The sequence below is a fragment of the Punica granatum genome, chromosome 4 (genome assembly GCF_007655135.1).
Source record: "Punica granatum isolate Tunisia-2019 chromosome 4, ASM765513v2, whole genome shotgun sequence".
Taxonomy (NCBI): domain Eukaryota; kingdom Viridiplantae; phylum Streptophyta; class Magnoliopsida; order Myrtales; family Lythraceae; genus Punica; species Punica granatum.
In genome coordinates, this window is record NC_045130.1 from 28042643 (window position 1) to 28060130 (window position 17488).

At 38.6% G+C, this 17488-nt stretch overlaps 1 protein-coding gene and 1 long non-coding RNA gene across 13 annotated transcripts; both read left to right on the top strand.

The window, feature by feature from the left end:
• The first annotated feature begins 430 nt into the window (after positions 1 to 430).
• LOC116202766 lies at positions 431 to 3984 on the top strand. 3 transcript variants are annotated; one of them, XR_004156154.1, is made up of 5 exons: positions 433 to 1013; positions 1465 to 1642; positions 1816 to 2926; positions 3031 to 3156; positions 3322 to 3984. It is a non-coding gene; the product is annotated as an uncharacterized LOC116202766 (long non-coding RNA). The 3 variants fall into 3 exon arrangements; XR_004156153.1 differs by having other exon boundaries at positions 431 to 1725; XR_004156152.1 differs by having other exon boundaries at positions 431 to 1642.
• Positions 3985 to 8162: 4178 nt separating this feature from the next.
• Positions 8163 to 16299, top strand: LOC116204573. Of its 10 annotated transcripts, none has more exons than XR_004156370.1 (5): positions 8192 to 8335; positions 9190 to 9422; positions 12534 to 13036; positions 13978 to 14065; positions 14675 to 15187. XR_004156370.1 is itself a non-coding variant. In XM_031536724.1 (3 exons), exons 1-3 carry the CDS (start codon positions 8331 to 8333, stop codon positions 14838 to 14840), a joined length of 345 nt encoding a protein of 114 aa, XP_031392584.1. In that variant the 5' UTR covers positions 8163 to 8330; the 3' UTR covers positions 14841 to 15187. The 10 variants fall into 10 exon arrangements, 3 of the variants coding, with proteins under 3 accessions (XP_031392584.1, XP_031392582.1, XP_031392583.1); XR_004156367.1 differs by lacking the exon at positions 13978 to 14065 and adding an exon at positions 15948 to 16299 and having other exon boundaries at positions 8321 to 8335; positions 14675 to 14960; XR_004156368.1 differs by lacking the exon at positions 13978 to 14065 and adding an exon at positions 15948 to 16299 and having other exon boundaries at positions 8321 to 8335; positions 14675 to 14927.
• The last annotated feature ends 1189 nt before the right edge of the window (positions 16300 to 17488 follow it).

Genomic DNA, 17488 nt, shown 5'->3' on the forward strand with positions numbered 1-17488 from the left:
CTCTTCGGTGGATCATTAGAAGCTCGTTCTTTTTCCCGGCAAGTCGTCGGTCATCGGACATCAAAGTCCTCTCACTTTTTCCCCCTCCTCCACTTTTTTTTTTTTTTTTCGATTGAAACAAGGGTGGGGCGCCCCTGTCAGGGACCCTCACATCCGACCTGAGTAGCCGTCAGGATTTGAGCCCAGGCAACCTGAGTAGGAGTAATGCCATGTATTAAATTGTTACCAAAAATTCTTTTTATACCAAAGTATTATACCCTTAAAACTTTTTGTACCCCGAAGTAATTAACCCGTCTGAAACAAATCAAATAATAGTGACAAGTTAATAGAAATGAGAGAGTACGTTCCACGATGTTAACAAATTAGTGTTTTTAACATAACAGGACAAAGAAAAGAGCGGCAAAAAAAAAAAGACTTGTAAATAGATGGAATGAATGAGAAGACGTAGGTTACCAAAACTAGCCATCCAATCGATCTGTGAACAAGTTGTGCTCCACCAAAACAAGTTACGCTCAATAATCAGAAGGAGGGGAGGGGGGGCGGCTGCGGGACACCATTTGATTAGGCGCACGATCGCGCATCGGAGAGGAGAGGGGAGTAAGAATCACAATCGGTCAAATCTTGTCTCCATGCAGAGAAGTAAAAGTCGTCATTTTGAAAACGGTAAAGATTAGAAGGAAAGCAGGACAATGAGTAAAGACAGAGTGAGCATAGAAGCTGGGAATCGATTGGCGCGGCAACTACAGCAGAGTCAAAAGTTCAAAGTGGTGCATACACTGACCTTGTGCCATGGAGTTCGGGGCGATTGTAACAAGCAATTGATTGAGCGGTTTGGAGGCGCCAGAGCAAAGCCCGAAGGAGAAAGTAGGCAAACAAACGCGTTGCAGAGGGCACGAAGATAAGGAAGGGAGAGAGGCCGTTCTATCTGTCAGGGGAATTTAAAGCGGAGGATTTCGGTCTGTAAGAAAGAGGCACGTCGTCAGAGATTGCGAAAGGCACTTACATGTGAAAGGGTCCGTAACATAGGAGAACCATTTTGTAGATAATAATTTATTTTGTATCCAATTTGCCATGCCAAATATGGATAATGGTTTATTCATGGAACTGTAATGAAACAACTGAAGTGTATTTAGTTAGGTATTTACTTTTTAATCTACTTAAATAGAATATCGAAGTTTTTGCTGAGAAGCACTAGGGTTTTTAGTTTTGGTTCACAAAATCAACAAGTTAAGTTTTGAGTCTGTTTCTGGTGTAGATTGTAGAGGTGGTTCTGCTTCAGGGTCTTGTTCATCCTATCACCTGTGTTCTGTACCTCATTGCCCTTGAAACTGATCCCAGGGAGACAAATTCAAAGCTAGCTCATCATTTGCTGATGAATATGAATGATAAGTGCAACCCTAATCAAGTAGGTCCATAGTGATTATGAATCTTGTATGCTCTGGATTCATTGCAGCTCCTTTTCAGGTACCCAGCCTTTTTTGAAAGCAGGTTAGGGTTCAGACGTCATTTATTTTTTCCTCTGAAGATGCCAGCCAGATTAATTTCAAGGTCCTGGAAATACGAGGGGAAGTCTGACAGGGCAGCATTAGCCCAAGCTAGGGTTGGAGTCTCTCGGATCTACATGCTTATACGTGGAAATCAGGTTTCTAGAAACAAATTTATGGCTTCAATTATGCGCAAATTTGATAACCCCGCTTGGAATGATTCAGTGGTGCCATTTTTTACGTAAGACTGGGAAATACTGCTTACTTAAGTTTCTTCCTTTTTTTATTGTTCCAATTAGGTTAACTGACAGCATCAAATTTCTATCCGCAGGCACTGTACAAAAATACTTGCTTTATTACCGTTCACCGTGCCTGACGAGCCGCTCTATTTGATTTATTCTATAAACCAAATAATACAAGTTAGGGCTGGTGCCATTGAGGCAAACTTGAAGGCATATTGTTCAAGGTTGTTTTCAAGAGGAAGCCAGGGCACAGGCCACAGTAATGGAAGTATCCAACAGGAGCAAGTTGCTCAACCTTTGTTTGGTAACTCAAGAGCCGTAGATCTGAATGGGACGACGATTCAGGAAGAGTCATTTTTTCAGCCAGTTCAAGGCCATATGGGATCACTGGATCTGAATGGCAGAATCCCGTCTGAGGCGGTTGATAAATCTGGTGCTAACGGTGCTTATACTGAAGGAGAAGCCCCTTTTTTGGGTTCAAGTGAACCTCATGGAATATCTGGTGACGACCTGCAGAAAATCCTAGTACTCTTCTATCCAGTAGATAAAGCAATTTGTTTTCTTCTAGGCATGTACAGAGTTCCATTTTCGGATGATGATATCTGAGATAGAATTGGTGAAAAAACAATGTCTATGAAGTGCTTCCAATTACCTAGCCCAAAAACCATTTTATAATTTGAGAAAGACTCCAGTTGATTTAAGAACCTCGGCTGTTGCTCCTATCATTTCCTGCAATTTAATTGGATAGGAATTTTCCTAAATTCATGCAATGATTTATGTTCTTTGCTTTTCATCCTTGCCTCTAGTCTAACAAAAACTTAAGCTGGTATACCTTCCACTAGATTGTTCTTGTAATATACATTTTCAGCGACATATTTTCTAATACATCAGATATGGATAGTTTAAACCTTTTTTTGCCTTGATGGAAAATAAGTCATTGCCGGTGTAACTGGCTTCAAGTTGCTTCATAGGATAATCTCCACTGCCAGCAAAATCTGCTTCTTTGATGAGCTGGCATGAAAGGGAAATCTCAGTGTGGTCTTTTAGTTCTTTCTACCTTTTTGGCAAAAGATGTTGTCATAGCACTTTTATCTGGGACTCCTGCAAGTGGACTGTCTAGCGGCTACTACCTAGAAGCTCCTGCTGAAGCTAAAAAAGCACTTGAAGGTTACGTATACTCTCAACAATGCTCGGTGCCAGGTTTGCTCTTTTCCTTTTTCACAACTCGCAAATTTGCAGTGATCTGAATTGGGGTAACTGCTAGCTTTGGGATTTTGATCTAAAGGACTTGTTTTGCTGAATAGGCTCTCTCTCCGACTGAACCCTTGAAACCGGGTGATGTTCTCACGAAGCAAAATATTCCCTTCAATCTCAGCGGCACCCGAAGCGATTTGCCTTTGACTCCTCAAGAAGTATTTCAAATATATCAGGTGACTTAAACTAAGATCTTGGTTAATCCTCATATTTTTCCTTTTATTGAACATTACCCTGCCTTTTAGTTTCGTAAGTTAGAAGTTCTGACTTCTGAGTACTGGCTAATGTAAAGCACATTTGCGCTAAGACAACCAGTGGTAATGAAATTCTAGTTATTGCAGGATCTCTTGGCTACATGTTCTAATCTGTAAAGATAGACTGAATCTGTTTGGGAAGTGAGATTAGATCGACTTCTTCCATAGTTCAGGGACACTTGAATTGGATTTCTGGTTTGAGAGTATATAGAAGGGACCTTCGTCTAGGAGAGGGTCTGAACGAGCAGCAGTGGCAGATGATGAAGACGACAACGAGGAGGCCTATGCAGGGGGAGCCCGTATAGCAAGCAGTGGCAGACGAGGCAGTTACAGGACGAGGCAGCAGTGCTAAGTAGTGTCTGTAAAATAGCAGGTTAGGACTAACATCTGTACATCCTTCGCAGCTTTTGAAATGAAGTTAGGATCTTTTATGATAGAAAAGAACAGAGGGAAGGACAGAGAAATTGGAAAAAGTACCGGGAAAGAGAACTGGGGCCCAAAGGAGCTCGGGACACTTCCAAATCCGATGATTGAGCATATTGCGTCTAGTTCCAGCTTCATTAGATTAGGCATTATAGTGGAAGTCGATTCTTTCTTTTGTTTACTAGATTTCATCCTGATTTTCTGGAGGTGGTTCCGGGCCTCTGCCCGGGAGTGCATTGGATTGTGTTCTCTCTCTCTTACAATATAAATTACATTTCTGTAGAAATGTTCGTTGATATGGCCAAAAAAAAAAAGAGTTTAGCCTCAGATTCTGTTTGTTTCTTTAAGCTGTACCTTTACTTGTTTTGCCGGTTAATAATTCCGGGTTGGTTGAGTGATAAGAACTGGATTTCCGAGAATTAGGTAAATTTATTTTGTGCTTTTTTCTGCTATGAAAAATCCTGAGGGAAAGTTTATTTTGTCCTTGGCCCTGGTGGTTTGTTGCCTGAGATCAGCTCATTATGACGTTATGGCCGTCTGAGCAGCTTAAGTAGATTGGGGAGTGTCCATATTGGTTTGCGCTCAGTTCTGGACGAAGTCTATCCCAACCGCATGAGGTAGCTGGTGGTCTTGGCGGGTTCACCGGCGACCTCACGAGGGTTGGTAGTGGCCAGCAGCAGGAGTAGCGTGCACCAGGATGGGCTGCAAATTTTATTTTGTGGAATTATTGCTCGAGTCACGTGCAGTGCATGAGGGCTTTGCAGCCCCTTGTGACAATGGTAATGCCTGGATAGGGGAGGCAATCGAGCTGAGCCGAGCCGAACTCGAGCATATGCAAAGCTCGACCCCACTCGATCTGGAAATCTTGAGCTCGAACTCAAGCTCGGATTCAGTCGAGCTTTGAAATTCCAACTCAAGCTTGCGCTTCAATGCAATCGAGCAACTCAAGCTCGGTTCGGAAAAGCTTGCCAGAAGAGCCCAGACAAATCTGCCATCAAAGGTGTAAAGGGCTTGGGTCACTAATAATAGGGTACGTAATTAATTATATAGAAATGCGATTAAGCTCAAGGGCTGGACAAGAGGACTGCTTAACTCGAGATCGCTTAAATGAAAAGCTTGAACCAGGCTTAGCTCAAGCTCGACATGGGTGAGTCAAGTTTGAGTTCTCATCAGGTCAACCCGAGTAGCTTCATATCATAAGCTAGCTCGAACAGAGACATTTGACATCAATTATATCAATTATTTCACATCAACTGTTATAGTCCCTAATTGCCCAACTTAAAATCTAAACCTAATCAAAATAGACCTAGTGCGCTCTCCTCATGCTCGGGAAGTTGAAGGATCGAGGACTTGAACCAATGAATAGACCTAGTGGGTCTGGGCAAGAGACGAACTTTGATAATCTTCTCAAGCCAAAATTGTTCCAGACCTGCACGAGTTGCTACCAAAAAGTGGTCGTCGTTGTCCTATCGTGGTTTGGGTTGTGCTTGACTGAGAAACAGGTATGGATTGAGTCGAATGTGTCGTTGTTGGGGCAGTTCGAACCATTAGAACCTGAGAGCTGAGGTCTCTCTGCTATGATAAATTGACCATGTGAGCGGAGGGGAGAGGGAGACAGATCAGCTGATTCAGTCCAAATTACACACACACATATATATATATATACAAGAAGAAGAAGACAATAGAAGGAGGAGGAGGAGGAGGAGGAGGAAAGGGAGAGGGCTCCAGTCCGGACGAACTTTGAGCAATTGGCGGGAAGCTACGCAATCGACAGGCAGACTACAATGGGAGAAATGGGGTCCCGAGGGAGAGGAGAGAGATGAAAGGTGAGGGAGAAAATCTTTTTTATTTTATTTGTTTTTATATTATATATTATATTTACTTTAATTAAATTGAAACAATAAAATTTTTAAAGTATGATAAGTACCATGTCAGATGTAATAGAACGTACGTCAACAAGTAATGACAACGTCAGAGAAGTTTATGATGGAGTGTAGTTAATTGCAGTAAATTAAAAAATTCAGTATTAAATTATTATAATTTTTTTTATATCAATGTATTACAATTTTAAAACTTTTTATATCCCCAATTACTTAACCCCTCTAAAACACATCAAATAATAGTGACAAGTTAATAGAAATGAGTGAGTACGTTGCACGATGTTAACGTGCTAGTGTTTTTAACACAAAAGGACAAAGAAAAGAGCAGCATAAAAAAGAAAAAGAAAAAAGACTTGTAAACAGATGGAATGAATGAGAAGACGTAAGTTACCAAAACCAGCCATCCAATTGATTTGTGAACAAGTTGCGCTCAACCAAAACAAGTTACGCTCAATAATCAGAAGGCGGGGCTGCGGGACACCATTTGATTAGGCGCAGGATCGCACATCGGAGAGGAGAGGGGAGTAAGAATCACAATCGGTCAAATCTTGTAGTAAAAGTAGCCATTTTGAAAATGTTAAAGGAAGGATTAGAAGGAAGGCAGGACAATGAGTCGAGACAGAGTGAGCATAGAAGCTGGGAATCCATTGGCACGGCAACAACAGCAGAATCGAGTTGCGATTGAATGGCACGGCAACTACAGCAGAGTCAAAAGTTCAATGTGGTGCATACACTGACCTCGTGCCATGGAGTTCGGGACGATTGTAACAACTAACAAGGAATTGATCGAGCGGTTTGGAGGCGCCAGCGCAAAGCACAAATGGAGAAAGTAGGCAAACAAACACGTTGCATAGGGCACGAAGAAAAGGAAGGGAGAAAGGCCATTTCTATCTGTCAGGGGAATTTAAAGTGGAGGATTTCATTCTGTAAGAAAGAGGCACGTTGTCAGAGATTGCGAAAAGGCACTCACATGTGAAAGGGTGAGCGACGGTGCTGGGTGGGCGGCCAGTGGAGCGGCAAGGATACGGTCTAGCAGAGGGCGTTAAGAGGATGGTGGCAAGCGGAATAGCGCCAGAACATTGGTCGAGTGAATGGACGTAGCAGTTGGTAGGCGGAAGGCAATGCCGACCCTAAAGACAGGACCGGAGACAACGTTTAAATGTCAGGCTGAGGTTGTATTTTTCAATTGTAGAGTGATAAGTCGTTTAGTATTTTGATCTCTTTTCCAAGTGATTCTTAGGTTATTTCTTATGAATTGCATGCTATTAAATCGGGTTCTATTTTGGCTTAGTTGTTTGCTGCTTTGGATTGCTCAAGAGGACGAGTTCGTCGTATAGAGCACGTAGATCTGTTTTTCCTAGGTTATAGTTTATGGTTGGATATCAGCAATTTTATATCCGTTCTCTCAGGTGAGGTGCAATAGCAAGTTTAAGAAAATTCGAGAATGAGAATCCAGGCTTGTAATTACCATTTGGGTTAAGGTTGAAATGAAGTTTTGGAGTGTAACGCCGATATGATATGGAGAAGATTGAAATATGGACAAGACGAGGCAGTTTTATAACAACTGAAAAGGTGGCAATATCAAGCCCCTCGAAGTAGTATTTTATTTGTTTATGCGTAAGTATACATCGGTTGCCTGTGAAGAATTATATGCAGTTAGATGACTTCACTAATCAATCTCCTAGAATTGTTAAGGAGTTTAGTTATATTCTAAGAAATCAATCATCAATCTACTAAAGTAAGTTTTAGACTACACCACCGCATTTGCCTGATTCACTGATGCACAAGGCACGACCAACCCTTCCCTTTGTGAATTGGTTACGATCGAAAGCCTTGAGGTAATACAAAATATAACGCGGTTTACCTTGAAGACGATGTTACAATGTCACGAATATGTTAATCTTGACTTCCATCAATCCAATCAAAATCATCTTCCCAATATCTTTTATCAGGAGTTTCTATGTGTGGAAGATGTTTCCGTTATTAGTAAAATCAATATTTCTACAATATTCATTAGCATTCCGTAATCTCCAACAGTTAGATTTTCTTTTTCTTTTTCATAAGCAGTACACTGCAATTTTATCCGGATATTTAACCAAGACGCATATAATAAAAGTAAATGCAACCAACTTTTGCACTTACGATAGGACCACATGATGCATTACATTCACTTTTTTTCTTCTTTTCTTCTAATTAATAAGAACCGATTTATAGGGTCCATGTGCTAATCTTGTAATCGAAAAATAAGAACCAATTTATATACTGAGCTTTTCAAAAGTCCAAATTCAATTCAACTAAAGCAAAAAAAAAATAATCTTATAATCAAGGTTCTACGCGTAAGGTACGTATAGATTCACTAGTATTATATAAGTATATATAAATATGTATTATATTTGCATTTTGGGTGGCTTGAAACGAGAGGGAAAAAAAAAGAGCAAAAGAAAGAAGAAAAGAGAGAAAAATGCTACCGGGCTGATCTGTTTGTATGGGCCTCCAGCCCATAAAGCCCACGTATATATGCCTCTCTGTTTCACCGCCTCAGCTGAGAAACAGAGAGAGAGAGAGAGAGAGAGAGAGAGAGAGATAGAGGAGAAGGAAGAGGATTTGCTCAAGAGAAAACAGAGAGAGGGAGAGAGAGTGAGTGAGAGCTAGACGAGAGCTCAGGATGGAGCTCAAGAGATGGGCTGAAAGTAGAGAAGAATAGAAGGGATGACGGGTTATGCCGAGAGTATAGTGGCGATAAGTTATTCCAAGGGCAAGTGTTTAGATTTTAATTGATTAATTTATGGGCATATGAGGTATGCATTGCTGAATTCATTTTGTTCGGGTTATCCTTTCCTTTAATCACGTTCTCTCTATTGAATCTGAGTATTAACGTGGTGTGAAGCAGAGCAAGGATAGCTGATATGCATAAATAGAAAGAGCGGGTGATAGTGTTTATTCTGATCATGTAGGAGTCTTACTGGGGAGTTAGTTGGTTAATGTGCTGGAATTCCACTTTTCTGCTAGTTAAGAGAGGGACTTGTTCATGGGGCTAATTTAGTCGAGTTACCAGTTAGAGAAATTAAAGGCAAGACTTAAGTGGGAGCTTAAGGTTAACTGCATCGAAAGGAGATTTTACTGAGCTTTAATTCTAATTTTCTTGTTTTACTAATTTATTTAGTTACTTCGTTAGTCATTACATTTCATCTAAATTTCTGTTTTATTGGCTTGAATTAATTATGTGATGGAAATTAGAGGTAGTAAGATTTATTAGTTTAATTGTAGAGATGAAGGAGTAGGAATTTCTAAAAAAGGGATTTTATTGCTTTCTTGGAATATTTTAATTGGATTGTAATCCTGATTTCGGTATACTATATAGCTATTGTTTGTGGTGTGACTATATTTTTGGGCATGTTTAGTTCAGGGATTTAATATTCCCTTCCTTATGTATTCCGTGCGGAATACATATTCCGGCGTTTGGGAACTCACCGATCCGGAATAGCCATTCCGGATCGGACCTCCCATCACGAATAGAATAGACATTGGCATTCATCCATGGAGATCTGTCATAGCTATTCTCCATTTTACATCTAATCCGGAATATGTGTTTAATGGCGAGAATACCCTCCATTTTAATCACAAATTACAAAACGATGCCATTTTGCTTCAGGAACCCTAGATCGAAGGATGAAGCTTCCAGATCGAAAAAGCGGCTTCATGTTGAAGAGCGGAACTCCAGGGCAAACCCGAAGAGGAGCGTCACTCCTTCGAAGGTTGAGGTGTTGAAGTCGGAAATTGCTCATTGTCCCCGGATTCCTGCTACGGTTGAAGTCGCATTTTTCTGGTTTGCTCATTGTCCCCGGATTCCTCTGCCACTCCACAGCCGGAAATTGCTTGTCTTTGGTAAGTTAATCTGCTTCTGCCTTCCTGCTAGCTTTGCCGTAGACCCCGTCTCTCGCCCTCTTCAGCCACTCCCTCTCCCTTTTGCTAGCTTTGCTGTAGACCCATCTGTAGCTTCATTCTTGTTCGTTCTGTGCCCTGTTCTTCATCCAGTTGCTGTGTTTGATTGCCCTGTTCCGTCGTCTGAGGCGTTTCTGATGCGTGCCTTCATGTTTGGTCGATGATGTGTTTGTTCCCGCCCTGTTCTCCGCCCTGTTCTTTGCCCCCTTCCCGCACAACCTTTGTATGTATGCCATCTCTACTTTCCCCATTTCAACTGTCAACCCTCTCCTTGATTAATCTTACTTCTTGCAGATAATATCCATTTTTAATAGAAAAGACGGAACAAAAGTTTCAGTGGGAAAGAAAATTCAGTTGGGAAATTAAGCACCGTGAATATATATGTATATGTATATATAGGATAGAACTTTTCCCTTCTTTGTCTGCTGATATGTTTGGTTAGACAATGGAAACTAAATGGAATTTGATTGATCACAAGAAAGAAAACTCTATGGATATGGAGAGCTCTACTTGAATGCCAAGGCGAAACTTCTAAGTTTCTAACAACCGGAGTGCAATATGATAACAGTTTCAACATCTACAAGCTGCTATCACAGTGAAAACAACTGGTGGATGAAAGCATGTAGTTTTTGTGGCTGACGGTTGAGCAAGATCACTTCAGGCATCGGTTCATTCTTTTTTGAGTTTTCTCCAAGTGAAGATAACAAGAGTCGAGCATAAAGTTCATGGCATCAATGATATTCAAAAATTTAAGCAAGGAAAAGGAAAGCTTCAAATCAACGAAGAATTCATTATCAAAGAATATCCCCTTGTGATGATTTGTTGGCTGATGATGTGCATGAGTCCTGAGTAACATAAGCATTCTTCGATTTGAGTTGCGGAGGGGAAGTGTGTAAATTTCATTTTTACAATAAAAGAGCTATGAAAGGGTGCAATAGTGAGTGAAAAATTGATTGTTCGATCGAATGTAGATTAGTGCTTTGTTTGTTCCCACTGCTCTGCCTACTCCGTGTAGATTTGTGCTATCTGATGCGTGCTGTGGGCTGTTCCGTGCTCTGGCTTGTTCCATTCTCTGGCCTGTGTTTGCTTTTGAGCTGTTTAAGTCACAGTGAGGCTGGATTTTGCAGATTTGTGTTGTGTTTGTTCTTATATACTATTTGTATAGTCGGCTGCAAAGAAGTTGGGAATGTGGTAGTTAGACATTTGACTTGGTTTTCACTTCTAGGTCAGCTCTTAATCTTTGTTTCACTTCTAGGTTGGCTTCTTTTCTCCTTCCTTTTATTTTTGGGATAATTAATTTGAATTGACGTTGATATGGAAATAGAGTGTGCACTCATGATGCTAGCCGTACTTCCCAGTGGATAAGATGGTTGTTTTGATTATAATGATTATAAGACTACTATAATATAGTTTTCAATCCATTTTGTAGTTATAAATTGCTTAAGTTTATAGAGTAAGAGTAAGAAGAGGAAAGTTGTTCTAACTGTGTTTATTCAAATTTGCACTATATTAAGGAGTTTGATGGGCCTATTATTAGAATTAGCTGCTCTATATGGCTTTAAGCCAAGCATTAGATCGTACGGGTTAAGCTATTATGTTAGGATGGATCATATTAGGAGGCTTGTGTATGCGGATGGCGTGACTTGCACTGAACAACTTAAGATGGATAGAAATGCATTTTTTAAATTGTGTCATATGCTTCAGGATATTGGAGGTTTAAAAAGTACACAGAATATGCATGTTGATGAGCAAGTGACAATGTTCTTGTATGATTTGGCTCATCATTTCAAGAATCGAGTCATTAAACTCTAATTTGGTAGATCGGGTGAAACTATAAGTCGATATTTTCACAATGTTCTCAAAACAACTTTACATCTACAAACTCATTTGTATAAGAAGTCCCAACCAATAGCTCCTATCTCCATGGATCAACGTTGGAAGTGCTTTAAGGTACTCAAACTAATGCTAAATTTTGTCAAATTAGGAAGCTAATATGGTGCTAACATTATATTTTGGTTCTTGTAGATTTGCTTACGTGCTCTAGAGGGGACTTATATAAAAATCTGAGTGCCTAAGGTTGATAAACCTAGATACATAACTCGTAAAAATGACATAATAACTACTGTATTATGAGTTTGTACTCCAGATATGCGATTCACATATGTTCTTTCTGGATGGGAGGGTTCTGCAACTGATGGGAGAGTATTACGAAATGCTTTTCCTAGAAAACATGGACTTAGGGTGCCTACTGGTGAGTATAATAATTTTTTGACATCGATAATATTAAAAGGTAAGCTTAATAACATACAAAGTAATATAGGTCTTCTTGCCCTCTTTCTTAATATACGTTATTATCTCGTTGATGCTGGTTATACAAATTTGGCACCTTTTAGAGGTCAAAGGTATCACCTCAATTAGTAGCGCCAATGATATCGATCGAGAAATGATGAGGAGCTTTTTAATTTGAGACATGCATTTGCTCGTAATGTTATTAAGAGGTGTTTTGGCTGTTTTAAGATTTGATGGGCTATTCTTAGGAGTTCATCATTTTATCCCGTTAGGGTGTACAATAGAATTATAATTACTTGTTGTCTACTGTATAATTTTATTATGAGAGAGATGGCTTTTGATCCTATGGAAGACTAACTGAATGAAACGGTTAGTGACAACCCTGATGAGGATGTTGATCATATTTTTGAGATTCAAACATCAAATGTTTGGAGTAATTAGAGGAAACAGTTGACAACTAAGATATTTAATAAGTGAAACTCATCCACTACGTAGTTATATGTTATGATTGGAAGTTGTAATGTAAACTTTGAGGATTGTTTTTTTTCATTTGTTTTGAGATTGTATGTTGTATTCTGATTGCTTTCTAAAGATGATGTCATGAATCTATTTCAATGCACATGCTTATGAATTTATGAACGTCTTATCTCCCCTTTCATATGTACATATATATATCCTTTTTTGCATATATTCACTTAATACAGCTCATTATTATTATTTAATCATTGTATATTAATTTATATTATGTATGTGCTCTTGGTATAGAAAATGGAAGGAAGTTCTGCTTCTGTTAATTCCCAAGTGATCAAGAGTGGCAAAAGGAAATGGACTGTCAATGCGAATACCCCCACATTAGGAGACGTTTCTCGTGCTCATCTATCACCTAGAGAGGAATCAGAAAGTGCTTCTTTGGGAAGAAAGAAGAAAAAGATTGAAAGTGACTTCTCAGCAATTTTTGAGGCCGTGAATACTATGACAGTTGACATAAAAGAGGCTTGCCTAATACTCTCAAAGAGTATTCACTCTGACATCGTTCAAGAGAAGTTCCTTGAACTTCCGGGAGCTCTTCGTAGTGTTGATGGCATTACTTCAGCAGAAGCGCGCATGGCTATTCAAAAGTTCGGAAACCATCCGAATAAAGTCCTATTATTTTTTGGTACAGATCCTAATTACCGCTTGGAAATGGTTCATGATTTCCTTGCAAATCAGTAAAGGAAGACTACAAGTTCAACTTCTTCGTGGAGTTTTTTTGGGCTCTTGTTGTTAAGGTAAAAATAAAATTGCTCTAATGCTGAAATTGCTCTAATTATATATATATATATATATTAAATGAACCATAGAAATGATTTATATGATAGAAATTGGAATAATAAGAGGATTTGATTATGATTGTCAGAGCTTTATTTGTTAAATAATTGTATGAAGTGTATAAGTTGGTTATATGTAGGTAAGGTAATTGATGGACTTTGAGGTCATTGTATAAGCGTGTGACGATTGATTGAGCTTATTTGGGGTTATTGCGATATTGAAGGGTATGTATGGTTGGAATGTGATTGTATATGTTGACGTTGTTTGATTGCTTGTGGCCATTGGACAGCTGTACTTGGTGGAATAAAAATAGGAGCCCAATTGGCCTCTGATTCGGCGGAACATAAAAATGGACGTTAGACCACTGAACTGGCGGGATATAAATGAATGTTAGACTCCTAGTGTCGGAGGATAATTGGTAGCACCCGCTTATAAGTTACTGATATGAGGAGTTGAGGATGGATTGACAGAGATGGGAAGGGTCATGAGACCGTCATAATTTTGTCGTGAGGAAATGCGACCCTATAGCTAATTTGTTTGGTTGCATTGAAAGTTGTTTGGATGAACTTGTTTGTGAGTGCTTGTCTGATGATATTGAATAGTGGTTGCAATGGTTGAGTTTTGTATGTATGTGCGCTGCCATCAGAGCTCGAGTTGTAAGTGTTTATACATGGTATACATGATTTATGTGCTTGTGAGTTGATGGATTTGGATATTTTGATTTGTGTGTGTGTGTGTGTCTGTGTGTGTCTGTGTGTGTGTATATAGAAAGAGAGATTTATTATTGTGATTTCTTTTATGAGTGTACAAATAATTGATATTTATTTAATAGTTCATTTTGCTTTAGAATTTTGTGCATTTGAGATGCAGCTCACACTCTACATATTATTTTTCAAATAAGTTCGAAGTTAGCTTTGCTGCGCAAGAGAAACATTTCTATTTTGGAGATCAGCATGGAGGACTCGTAACCAACAATTTATCTCTTAGAGGTATTATAGTTATGTATAAGAGAAGTTTGAAAGTATGTTACGACTTGAAATTTTTGTATAGTTAGTCTTTTGGTAGTAGTTTGATGGTTTATTTCAAACTTTTAGGGAAAACGCTGCTGAAAATTCGAGTCTGATAGATGGTAAGCAATGTATATGGTATAGGCTTAACAGGAGCGCGACCTAATATCAAGATGGAAAACATTATAGGGCATGTTTTGTCTGCATAAATTCATGCAATCAATTATTGGAAGGATGTTGAGTAGAATGTCTCTGAAGATATGATTGGGGACATTCACATTATTTGGAAAACTTTTTAGGTGGTTACCTCATACTATTTGTCTGTAGGTTTTGCAATAGTGCAATTAACATATGCAGCTGCAGTCTTGAAAGTCGTAACAATTACTGTTTTTGTTTAGCACATCTTTTCTTATGTGGGCCTGTGGGAGTGTCTGCGGTTTGCTTGTTTGTTTTTGAGCACCTCACCAGAAACGGTTGAAGTTCTGAGATGATGATATATTGTCAGATATTTCTCAACTTTGTTTACTTTTTATAATTTAATTTTTTGGTAAAGACATATGGATCCTTTAAAACTCAATTTTTTTATTGCAGGATCTCTCCAATCTCAACAGGAACCTTGGAAAGGTCATCTACATCAGTGGCCATGCTTTGGAGTCATATCTTCAGCCGGAAAAAATGTGTCCAGATTAAGCCATGGAAGCTTGAGGCAGATGATACAGCACTTTTGGATCTCTTTGAGAAAAAATTAATGATATGATAGTGTGATTATGTGCTTATGAAATTGGTTTCTTGTTATATTTATAATTGATCGGGATGGCGGAGACCAAAGCCATGCATTCCAAAGGTTAGAACCCAGTGAAATATTTTGAAAAATTATGTGAGTACTCTATTCTCTTGTGAAATGACGTATTATAGTTATATAAATCATTTAAGAAGAATATTGTGATAGGTAGAGATTAAAAATTAATGTTGCTATGTTGTGTGAAAGGATTTGAGAAATATTGCCCTTATGTTTCATTTTGACTTGAAATATGTGATGTGATTGTATATGTTGATTGTGGATGAGATATGTGATGATAATATAATATCATTGTAATGTGATTATGATTGTGCTTGTGCATACTAATATTGCAACTTGATTATTATAGCCATGGGACTCCTGGCCTCGACGGAATAGGATTTGCAGTGTGGTTGACCGTTAATTCGACGGAATATAAAATGGAAGGCTAAATTGCTGATTATGCGAAAATGGACGCCTAGACTATTGAATTGGCAGGATATAAAATGGACGCTTAGACTGCTGATTCCACATAATATAAAATGGACGTTTAGACCATTGAATTGGCAGGATATAAAATGGACGCTTAGACTGCTGATTTCACATAATATAAAATGGACGTTTAGACCATTGAACCGGCAAGATATAAAATGGAGATTTGATAATGGGTATCCCCCAGTTATGAGAAGTGGTAGGGTGAGTTATGGAGATTTTAATTGAGGTGCACGGTCACAGTCCTGGTTATAACTTGTTTGTGAAGAAATGCGACCCTATGATTATATTGATTGGTTGTACTGTATGTTTGTCTGGTCTGATTTCTATAGATGTGATGATTGTTGAGGTTGTCTGAAGTTGTTTTGAAGAAGTCGTGGTGTTAGCTAGACTTTCATTTAGTCATGTATATAAATGTGTTGTATAAAGTCTTGTGCTAGTGAGATGAGTGATGCTTTAGGGTGGTGTTGTATTACTTATATGGATGCTTTCTTGTTCAATAAATAAATATATGTCTATTTAATAGTTCGTTTTGTCTTAGAATTTTATGCTTACTGAGATGCAGCTCACACCCCTTACATATTATTTTTTCAGATCGACTAGAGATTAGCTTGGTTGCACAAGAGAACTATTTTTGATATTGGGGATCGACTTGGAGGACTCTCTAGCTATTTTATCTTATTGGTTATGAGAGATTTGTATAGATTTCTTGTAGACACGTTACGGCCCGAAATATTTTGCTTAGCCCATTTGGATAATTAAGAGGAATTAGTGGATGAATATTTTGGAGATTTTATGTTGATCTTGAGATGTGTTATATGTGATTACTTGATAGAGTTAGTTGAACCAATAGTTGGTTTCCATAGTTTGTGGATATTATAATTTATATTTAGCAGGCTGTGGTTTGTAACTAAATATTAAGGAAAATTCTGCTCAAATTTCGGGTTGTGATAGTTCCTCATCACTTGCTTCCGTATATGGATATTGTATAATTAGTTTCCTCATGCTTGATACATAGCTCTAACAGGAAAAATTGATACTTTGCGGATACTGTTGTGTCATTTTAAGTTAATTAGGAAAAGAAAATTCTGGTTAGATGATGACTCGCAAGTCGAAGACTAGGTGGTTGCTCCATCTTTGATTCATTGCATCGTGCCCCTTTATTCCATGACGTCGTTTTAAGATAAGAAATGGTGGGATCTTGGTGGATGTCAGTCTTGAGGTTTCTAAGTGATGAAGAAATGGATGTTTGTGTTGGATCAACAACGCACACAGTATATAGAGGAAGGGAGACAAAGGACAGTGTAGGGAATGAAAACTTATATTCCTCCTTACATAAATTGTCATATGGTATTGGAAACATAAAACAATGGCAGAAAAGAAACTGCCATAAACATTTAAACTGCAGGAAGTAATAGCTATTACATCTACTCCATTAACTGCTAAATAAAAGACAGAAATTATAATTAAAAAACTTAAAACGATAAGAAACCAGATCAAACAAGTTGCAGCTGCTCTAAGACAACATTTTTCCAGCATACTCATCCTTGGATCAAAAGCTGCTGCATACTCCAATCTTTCTTCTTGAAAATTCAAGTCTTCCAGCCTGAAATAGCTTTTTGAAAATGTCTGCAAGCTAATTTTTAGATCTGCAGTAGACCAGCTTAACTTCACCACTCTGTTGCACTTCACACAAAAAGAAAAACTTGAACTTAAAATGCTTGGTTCTGCCATGAAAAACTAAATTTCGTGATATTGCTAATGCAGCATGATTATCCACATAAACTTCAATGTAATAATCTGTATTCAACCACAGATCCTTCATTAACTTCCTTAGCCATAAAGCCTGATTTGCAGCTGTTGTAGTTGCTATAAACTCAGCCTCAACAGTAGACTGAGCCACAATATCCTTTTTTTGGAACACCAGGAGAAACAAGTAGAACCAAGATTGAACAGTAGCCTGAGGTACTTTTCATGTCATCTATCGAGTGCCCAATCACTATCTGAAAAACCTTACAACTTAAACTCTTGGCTTTTGCTCAACTTCACTCCAAAGGATAAAGCTCCTTTGAGATCTTAAGACTCTTTTTGTAGCCACCAAGTGTAACTGATTGGGACAACTCATAAACCTGGAC